The sequence below is a fragment of the Brachyistius frenatus genome, unplaced genomic scaffold (assembly GCF_029030835.1).
Source record: "Brachyistius frenatus isolate BFR_SWC_R1_liver_20210118 unplaced genomic scaffold, ASM2903083v1 Contig_2, whole genome shotgun sequence".
Taxonomy (NCBI): Eukaryota; Metazoa; Chordata; class Actinopteri; family Embiotocidae; genus Brachyistius; species Brachyistius frenatus.
In genome coordinates, this window is record NW_027210601.1 from 440,113 (window position 1) to 450,152 (window position 10,040).

The 10,040-nt window shown below is 44.7% G+C and overlaps 1 protein-coding gene across 3 annotated transcripts; it reads right to left on the minus strand.

Moving 5' to 3' along the window:
- Nucleotides 1-534: 534 nt before the first annotated feature.
- LOC138617211 (UPF0500 protein C1orf216 homolog) lies at nucleotides 535-4,195 on the minus strand. Of its 3 annotated transcripts, none has more exons than XM_069691998.1 (2): nucleotides 3,765-4,195; nucleotides 535-2,156 (listed from the first exon to the last, which is right to left on the minus strand). In XM_069691998.1, the coding sequence occupies exons 1-2, from the start codon at nucleotides 3,767-3,769 to the stop codon at nucleotides 1,088-1,090; spliced, it is 1,074 nt and encodes a 357-aa protein (XP_069548099.1). In that variant the 5' UTR covers nucleotides 3,770-4,195; the 3' UTR covers nucleotides 535-1,087. The 3 variants fall into 3 exon arrangements, with proteins under 3 accessions (XP_069548099.1, XP_069548091.1, XP_069548082.1); XM_069691990.1 differs by lacking the exon at nucleotides 3,765-4,195 and adding an exon at nucleotides 3,726-3,754; XM_069691981.1 differs by lacking the exon at nucleotides 3,765-4,195 and adding an exon at nucleotides 3,433-3,549.
- Nucleotides 4,196-10,040: the final 5,845 nt, after the last annotated feature.

The window sequence follows — 10,040 nt, forward strand, 5'->3', positions numbered from 1 at the left end:
GCTGGTATCTCTCTGAACACACTGAACACACACACACACACACACACACACACACACACACACACACACACACACACACACACACACACACACACACACACACACAGGCGCATGGAAAGAGGTGAGATGATCTCGGAGCGCCCGCGGCGGCAGCAGCGGCCGAGATTGACGCTGGAGCCTCACACGGCTATCACACTCCCTGCAGAACACCCACTCCCCCCAACCCCGTGTGATGAGCAGATACAAAACAACTTTGTTCAGCTGACAAAGAGGCAATTGTGAGCTCAAAGGTCATTTGCCCAAAGGGCTCCACTACAGCAAGTACAGCGCTAGAAGATAAAAACTGCCCTTCTTTAGTTACATCTGCACTGAGGGAACTTTGATAAACCTGCTCCTTCAAATCACAGCGTTGAACTGGAACCGAATGAAGACTCTGCGCTCTTAAAGTGACATTTTCTGCCGTCACCGTGGACTTTCTCTCAGATTAGTCTATTAAAAAAAAAAAAGTGAATTATAGATGACAAAACACGAGCAAACATGTTAAGATATAAGGTTACTTTATTCTTTTAATTTCTCATAATTATATACAGCATCTCAGGGTATAAATCATCTCTATATTTTATATTTGTCAATACTTTTTGGTGCATCAGATGTTTTCTACACGGGTCAAGACAAACAACAACAACAGCATACACACACACAGTGGACTTTTTCTGATATAAACATCCTATTAACGTCACAGTAAAGTGTTCATAAAGTCGCTGCTTTGACCAGAGTATATCCTCAGTCATTTGATGTTTTGGTTTTGGTTTAGATACAGTCCAGACTTCAGCCGACTATAGATGAGATTACGTAGAAGACACCAGAGAAGAAAAACAACAAAAACACAAGTTTTTGAGTCGTTACAATCAGCAACATGAGAGTGAAGCTTGAACATGTCAGAGAGGATGATGGGAGATGGTCTTTTTTTCTTCTTCTTCTTCTTCTTCTTCTTCTTCTTCTTCTTCTTCTTCTTCTTCTTCCGGACAGAAGCAAACAGAACAAAAGTGCAGTTTTTTTTTTTAACCACCCGTTTCAGTTCCTCGCTTTACGATTGGCTGACGGCGGCGGGGGCGGCGCTGTCGGCCACGGCGGCGGCGGCGCCCATCCGCAGCAGCTCCTTCCTGTGAGTGAGGATGACGTCGAAGCTGGACTGCAGGCGGTTCTGCTGCTCCTGGATGCGGCCCTGCAGGGTGCGCACCCAGCGGATCAGCGCCAGGCGGCGGTACATGGTCAGCTGCACCTGGTGCTTCTCCATCTCCTGGGCCTTGAAGCGCTCGCGGTCCCGCAGCGTCCACACGGCGTCCATCAGCTCCGGCACCTCGCAGTCCGAGTCCGAGGATTGGTCGTTGTCGTCCTGCTCTTCGGCTCCTTCCTCCAGGAGGTTTCCCAGGTAGCGTCCCGTCAGCGACCTGCGGCTGAAGCTTTTTTGTCTCGCAGCCGGCTCTCTGATGGTTTGGTCGCTTTCATGGAGGTTCCATTTTGGTTCCCCAACTCCGACGCAGTCCCAGCCTCCCACGAGCATCGCCTCTCCTCCGCTCTCCAAGTTGAGAGAGGACATGCTGCTGCCGGACCGGTAGCTGACCTCGGAATCGGAGTCGCTGTCTCCCCATTCGTCACCGTCCTCCAGCGCTGCGTCTTCCTCGTCCTGTCGTCCCCTGAATCCCGAGCTGCTCTTCCTCCTCAGCAGCTCCCCTTTCTCCCTCAGCTTCTCGTCACTGTAGCTCATCGTCATCCTCCCCTCCTTTTCCTCCATCCTCCTTTCCTCCGCTCCGTCGGGGGGAACTCGCCCGTACCCGTCATCCCCGGTCTCGATTTCGGGCAGGGGCTCCAGGGGGCTCCAGCAGGGCAGGCGGGAGCGCGGCGACATGACCCCCGAGTTGTGGTGGTAGCCAGGAGACGAGGAGGAGTTCGGAGGGTCGCGACCCAACGGGCCCAGGTTGTGGGGACGCACCTGGTTGCGGTTCTCGTCTCCTCCCGCGTTGCCCGTGTAGCCCTCGTCATCGCTGCCCGGCAGGAAGTTGAAGTTGCCGTCTTTGTCGCCCTTCCTGTTTCGAAGTGACGAGTTCAGAGGTTGGCCCTGATGTTGAAGCATCACTGACCTCGACTGAGCCTCACTGAAACGACAGGAGACGGAACATTAAAGCCCCCGAAGGACCATCCTGGTGTTTTTAGATTTGACCTCAAATCAAACACGTCCCCATGCAGACCACGAGTAAATCTTTTTCTGAGGAGCAAAAAAAGGGTTCGGTAAAAGAGGAAAATCAACTCGCAAGGACTTCAGACGTGTACAAACTTCATAAATCATAACAAAGAGCATGAAGAATTAAAAGTGTAGTGACCCGGTATCGACTGCTCGCTCAGTTTTAGCTCATGATCGGATGTTATTAGTAAGTTTGGCCTCTTTGTAAAGGCATGGTTGTATCACCCGAAGTGACGTACGCTCTCAGAAATGCGAAATGACATTCAGCCCTAACAACAGAAGGGCATAAGTTTTAAAGTCAAGTCAAATCGGATTTATTTGTTCCGTCCAAAATCATTAAAAAAAGAAAAAAACCCAATGTATTAATTTACGTCACAGGGCTCAACAATCTGTATCTGTCTGTAAGATACATAAACGAGTCCCCGGCAGCCTGAAAAGCAACGATTCGAATGTAAAGAATTTTTGGGATTAAAAAAAAAAAAAAAAGATGTAAAATGAACAAAACATTAGAACTAAAACATGGAGCGAGGAGGCCAAGCAACAATGAAACAAGAAAATTAAATCCAGTTCCCCCAACCCACCAAAGCCCACACACACACACACACACACACACACACACACACACACACACACACACACACACACACACACACACACACACACACACACACACACACACACACTTCTGGGTTGCACCAAACTCCTTGTTTATAATGTCTATAACTACAGGCTGGTCTGCGCACTCCACTTCTATTAGCGTCAAACATTTACATGTCTCCTCAGAATGGAAATTTCTCTAATCCTGACTTCGGGCTGCTGTCAATCAATCCCATCTCCCTCTCCTATGCGCGCGCTCGCGCGCGCGCGCTCACGCGGTGCTGAAGGACAGCGACTGGGGCTCTGCCGGGAGCGCGCCCGCAGCGGGCACGCGCTGATGCTCTGACGGAACACGAGGAGGATAAAATAAAAAAAAAACACCCACAGTCCGTGTCAAATCGACATTTCTCTGGCTGCAGAGGATTTTTTTTTTTGCACGCAACATAATCGATATTGCGTCGAAAAATAATGCCTCGCCTGAATGGACGTGATTTCAATTCGTCATGTGTGCTTCTGTCTCGTGCAAAAACAACCAATAACGTGATGAAAAAGAGAGAGAGAGAGAGAGAGAGAGAAAAAAAAATTAATAATACCACAAGAGTCCTGCTGCTGGGTGGCTGTTTGCCATCTTTAAAAGCGGACGACGGCAGAAAACGTAAAAAAGGCGACCAATGGCGCTCAGCGGCTGCATATTTACAGCTCAGTGACGACCGTCAGCTTAAAAGACTCCAAAACACCACAGCTTTACGTCCTAAAAAAAAAAACAACAACAACATCTACAGCGCAATACTGAGGTAAAAAACAACAACAAAAAAAACGCCTTCATGTTTTCTGATAACGTGATAAAATTAAGACAGAAAATGAGAAAAAAAAAAAAAAAAGAAACCTGGAATATTTCATGTCCGCGGCGTTATGTAACGCTCACCCCATATCAGTGCTGCCTCCTCTCTCGAGCCTCTCTCAGATAAAAAAAACAACAACAACAACCGCAGAGCCTTCCTTTCATCTCCTATTCGTCGGCTTCACGAACCCATGTGAAATCTATTTGCATGAGGTTGCAGTCTTTTCTTACCTTTTTTTTTTTTGTCCTGCTGGTTCGGGTAGAAAAGCTGGACGATGCGCCCTCCCAATTTTTTTCTCCCCTCCTCCGACCCTCCAATGTGATGTTTATCTTCCTCTTCCTCTTCCTCTTCCTCCCTCCGTCTCCTCTCGCTGCTGTGGTTCTGGGAAAAAAAAAAAAAAAAAAAAGTGACTGATAAGACTTCCTAAACTGGGTTGGGACTGGAGGGACTGGAGGGAAAGGGAAGCCGTGGAGAATGGACAGGAACCATGTGGGGACAGAGATGGGCGTCATGTAACCGGGACGTGTTTGTTATCATGTGGGTCTGAATGTACAGCAACAGGCCTATTTATATCACAGCCTCTCACACTCACATGAGGGTGGGGAGGTAAAACTCATGGCAAGGTTAAGTGCAGGGGCTGGTCAAGCTCACTGAACCGTAAACCGGTAAATATTATTCTCACGGTGAAGTTATTATCCAACATGGGACACCAAGAATAAGTCAAAGAAAATACATTTAAAAAAAAAAAAAAAAAAAAAAAAAGGAGGTTTCTTTGGTAGCTTCATATTAACAACGGTAATCTCCAACACAGTGCTCTGTTGTGAATGTATATATATTTTATAACCAGCTGCCGTACACTAACACTTTACACTTGTGGAGCAAAGAGATGTTTTATAATTTGTCTCGGTGAAACGAATGACGCCGTGTTCCCACTCGAGGTCAAATTCCCAAACTTTCATTGACTAAAAATAGATTTCCATGACAATAAATGGAAAAACACTCACACACAAGACCTTTGTTTGCTCATATGTTACGATGTCGCTCGTATTTTATGTTAAGTTGTGTGGTGCATTTGTGCCGAATTTATTATGGGTATTATGTGTATGATGTATGAACTTTTTTTTCATGTTTTATTTACGGTATAGTGACGTCTGTACGTGTTTGGTATTTCATTATATATGGACTATTAAGTTTAAGGTCATCTCCAGACACATTTAAAGACAAGTAAAGTACTTTTGCGCCCTTTTGGAAATGACAAAATATATGTTTAGATTGGATTTTTGATTTTTTTTTTTTTACTAAATTTGCAGAAAATGTTCTGTTTATACTTTGTCATTGAAGATTATTGAGTGTAGACTGTTTGGGTAACAAAGTTCATTTTATTTATTTGGAATTAACAAAGTGTGCGAAGAGTGAAGAAGTCTGAAAACTTGTTAAAGTTTTTATCTAAAATATGATTTTTGAGCAAAAGAGTTCAATTATTCCATCCCAAAATATCTTCTGAGAAAACGTTCCATGTCTAATACTTCACTGAAAAGTCAGTTCATAAGGTTTGAAATTTCAATATCCCACTTGTTGTGCAAAACAGTTGCATATTGGATCCATCAACTCAGATCGAAATTGAGATTAAATACGTGTAGATCTAATTTGAGCGGAGGGAAACTTTTCCAGCCCTCTGGTGTGAAACTCTGCACTTTCAGTGAAACTCAAACATCACAGTGACGTAACAAGAAGCAATCAAAATGTACTAAATGCTTTTAAACGAGACGCACGGCTCAATGTTGACGAGCAAATGACCAACTCCATGCTTACTAAAGCCGTGCTAGTAAAACTGTCAAATAAAATCCTTTAAAAGTAGAAGCAACTTTTACACTCAGCTGGAGACATTGTGTAACATCAAATGTCTACAGTTATAATTATAGTCTGTAAAAAAACAACAACAACAAAAAAAGGTTTCCCGCAATCAGCCTTCATCCAACTTGTGGAAAGCAACATTTACTGAATGTTCATTTATCGCATCGGGTGAATTTTGACTTGAGTATTTCCATTTTCTGCTACTTGATACTTTCGCTCCACTTAATTGTTTTTACAGGCAAATAATCTCATTTTCGCTATGATGCATTTATTTGACAGTTTTAGTCCGACGTTTCTTTGTGAATCGAATCGATGACAAGAATATGGATCAAACTAACATATTATGATGCATTATTACCAGTTACAGTATATAAAGTGATCAGTCCATCTCTACCAGCTGCAACTTTTAAGATCATGCACACATTAATGCTTCAATAAATATAATCCAACAATACATTATTGATGACTAATGACATGAATTTATAGAGCACTTTAGTAAGAACACGTGTGCCAACCAACACAACAGTTCTGCCCATAAACTCTTCTTTTACGAAGACTTATTTTTGGATAAAATACTTTAATATGATGCAGCCCAGTCCACCATCTCCACCCACTGTGACTTTATTAATAAACATAAAGTAGAATTATCACCTCTAGGACAATGTCAGCTTTTTACGGCGATGTCAACGTCGCTGCTTCTCTTCCTCTTAAGGAACTCAAACGAGCCAGGTCAAGTCCATCCTTTGGTGGTGGCCCAAAAGCATTCTGGGAAATGGAGGAAGTCACTAAAGGGGATTGAAGGTAGACAAATCCCAACGGTAAATCCCAACACTCCTTGTTAGGCATTGAACGCACCATCGTCGTAGCGTCAGAAGATTTTTTTTTTTTTTTTTTTTTAATTATTTAAAATCATCTACAGTCTCAGGTGTCTTTAAAGTATCCAAAATGTTACCCACAATGCAACACTGACAGGCAGCGTCATACCTCCCGCGCTCACACAAGAGGACAGCAGAGTTTGTGGCAGTGTGATATTGTCTCCAAACTGGTGACCGGCTCCTTTCGTGATTGTCAGTCTCAGATCAGAACGGCATGACAGTCGTGTGTGTGTGTGTGTGTGTGTTTGTGTGTGTGTGTGTGTGTGTGCATGCAAGTGTGTTTTCTGAAGGTGTGTGTGTGGGGTATAGAAAGGCTACATCAGACAGACTTAACAAGTGTTCCCTGTCTCTCTCCTCCCTGCTCTCATCCCCTCCTGACATGTTGTTGCTGGCGGCAGAAAAAAAAAGAAAAGGAAAAAAAAAATACTCCCTCCCCACCACACACACACACACACACACACACACACACACACACACACACACACACACACACACACACTTCTCCATCCCTTTCCTCCCTCCCTTTTCTCCTTCAACAACATCCCCATTCAAGTGCATCAGCTCCAGGCATCCTTCTTCCCTCCCTCCCTCCCTGCCTCCCTCCCTCCCTCCCTCCCTCCTCCTCCTCCTCCTCACCCTCCCCATCGTTCACTAGTAGCCTAAGCACATAAAAAATACATCAAACACAGCCGTCCGCCCAAGGCCTCGTCACACGCAAAATCATCTCTCCTTCCATCTCTCTCTCTCTCTCTCTCTCTCTCTCCAAAAGAAAAAGAAAATCCCCAAGTTACAAAAGACAACTACAGAGGACGCTGATAGAAGGAGAGATAGGCTGAATTCGGCGGACCGAGGGTCGTCCGCGAGGCCTCCTGGGGGAAGACAGATTATTGTAATGTTAACACAACCAGCCTCTCTCACTTTGACACACACAGAAAAAGTATATATATATATATATATATATTAAAAAAAAAAAAAAAGGAGCATGACTTACCTTGTGCATAATAAGGCCTTGTTTGAATTGTACACAGCCTGCAGCACCGTGACCCACTTCCCTCAGTTCAGCTCCACATCTGCTCCGGCACCGGTCTCGGCCGTGACAGTGGCCGAGGGCGTCCGGCAGCACCCATGGGCTACACTGTCAGATCCCCGGTGCCGAGATGGTCTGTAAAGAAGAGGCTCCTGCTGGACCTCCAGCTCACAGCCAGCACTCTCCAAAAATCAGCTGTAATCAGCCCAGACGTGCTAAATTGAAGCACTATTCCAGCACGGGGGTCAGTTTGCACACTAATTATACACTTTTATTTTTAGGCATAGATGTGAGTGGACACACACACACACACACACACACACACACACACACACACACACACACAGACCCTTGGGTGCTACAGCTCATGTTCCTCTTCAATTATTCCGCCCCGTGCCCTCTTCTCCTCCTCATAATCTGAATAAAGCCCGATCCGTGTCCTCTAGATATTTAGAAGCCGGGCCTTGGTGCCAAAACATGTAACCTTCCCCCTCTTTCAAGTGTGGAACGAACGAGGAGTTCAGGGGTGGTTTGGCTTTACTGGCCTGACCTCGTAATTTCCTCTCGGGGGGGGGTTAAACAAAGTTGTGAAATTCAGTTTGGAGAGGAGCGGGTCTGGTGTTGATGCGGCGAAACAAGAAGACGTGCAAAGAAATTATTCCTATTAAATTCTAATTAGAAGTGATTTCCTGACCCCGCCAACCCAGCCGCAGGTCCTGGAATCAAGTCTTTATCTCGATTAATTGCACAGAAATGGCTAAAAAAAAAAATGATGATGGATGCAGCTCAATGCCAAAATCTTTCAAATTAACCCCCTTGGCCCTTCGCATTTCACAGAGGTGTTTTTAGACTTTCAACATTGAAACAAAATAGCTGGGAAAAAGGTAAAAAAAAACCAAACAACGTAATCTCTTTCGTAACAACACCGGGATTAAGCCGGCCCGCCTGCAGATCCAGGAGCTCGCGACGAGCGGGTCCCACCATGGGGCCCATTGCAGACCCTCCTGGCATTGGCCCCTAATGATGTCTAATGGGGCCTCCTGCGCCCGTTTCTAACCCCGGGACCTCCTCCTAATCACCGTGGCTCCTAATGAGATGGAGAGACATAAAAGGGCTCGTTAGAAGACCATCCCTTTAATGCCAGCCTATTATTAGCCACTTACCAAATCATTAGTCTCTAAACTGCAATTATGCTTTAAAATAGGAGGAAAAAGTGAACGGAGGAGTCAAGAGGACAGACGTGTGGTCTGCGAGAGATGGACCGGACTATCATACAGGAGGTGGAATAAAAAATAAAAAAAAAACCCCACTGATTTCTCCTTGTCTTTGGATAGCAAAATGGTTTCCATACTAGCTTCCAATGTCCTTTTTTTTTTTTTTTTTTTAAGTTGGTTTTTTCAAGTGAAGTGCCGACGTTACAAGTTATCTGGAGGATCCGAGTTGATCTATCGAGATACAAAACAGTGTTTTATCCAAACGCAGGCCGGTATTACATCAATACACCCGTCGGTCCGCGAGAGGAAAGCGCGTCAGTGTCACGTTTTGCCTCGACTAGGCGTGAAAAGTACACGCAGCGGACCAGGGTTTGAGATTTACGTGGATTTCTTTTCATAACCGGGTGGTTTTTCTGCATAACCGGAAACCACACGGTTAACCCTAGTTTTCCTAAATTTACCAATGCGTTTTTTTTCTTTTTGTAAACCTAACCACGTGGATTTTCGCGCATCGGCGGGGTTAAAAACAGGACGGTAAAAGCGGCGGCGGCGGCCGAGCTGCCATGCAAGGTGCTCGCCTGCCATCAAGGGCAACGAAGGGTTCAGCATCTCCCCCGAAGGCCCTTCGACGCGCAGACAGGACGAACCGGTGATCGCCCAATGAGGCAGCGAGGGCTGATAAGGATGTTTGTTATACATTTGAGGAAAAGTGATAGTTGCATCTATAATAAGAAGTATTAACTGAGGAAAAGCTGTTTTAAAAAAAAAAAAATTTAAACAGTTTGTGCTGCTGGTTCCCAACGTGAAGGTCAGAAAACAGTTGGGTTGAAAGACGATTGAGAAAATAGTTACTACAGAAAACAGTTCTTAGTCAAAGTGGTCACTAAGAGTATACTGTATATATAGACATCTTTTTTAATGCTGTACGGGATTCCACGGTACATTTTAATTATGACGATGATGAACTCTGACAAGTCCAATGAATTATACAAGCAGCTTATGCGGCACAAAAACTAATCCGTATGGACACATTCGGCGCCAACAGGAGGCCTGTTCACAGCTGTTTGGATCGTCGTCAGAGGAAAACCTACAGGTGTTACTAATGTCACTCACGATGGTTTCAGTCTATTCAGGTGTCACGTGAGCCGTCACGCACACCGACAGGAGCGACTGAGAGAGTCCTTACAAACACGGCGTACAGTAGAAGCCCAATAAAGTAGAGAATAAAGAAACATGTCTCTACTTTATTAGTGAACTCGGATGCATCCCATTTGGGTAAATGTACTTTCTTGCTCTATATGCTGCATTTCACACAAAAAAAAGTTCTTATTCGACAACTTTTTTAAATTTTTTTATTGAACGCAACAAATAGATCTGTATTGTGCTCAA

Bases quoted from the DNA above. Each gene is read 5' to 3' on its own strand.
- LOC138617211 (XM_069691981.1), bottom strand. From the start codon at position 3,530: ATGCAGCCGCTGAGCGCCATTGGTCGCCTTTTTTACGTTTTCTGCCGT. The intron at 2,157-3,432 runs GTATTATTAATT...CTGTCGTTTCAG, and splicing joins CCAGCAGCAGGACTCTTGTG to TGAGGCTCAGTCGAGGTCAG.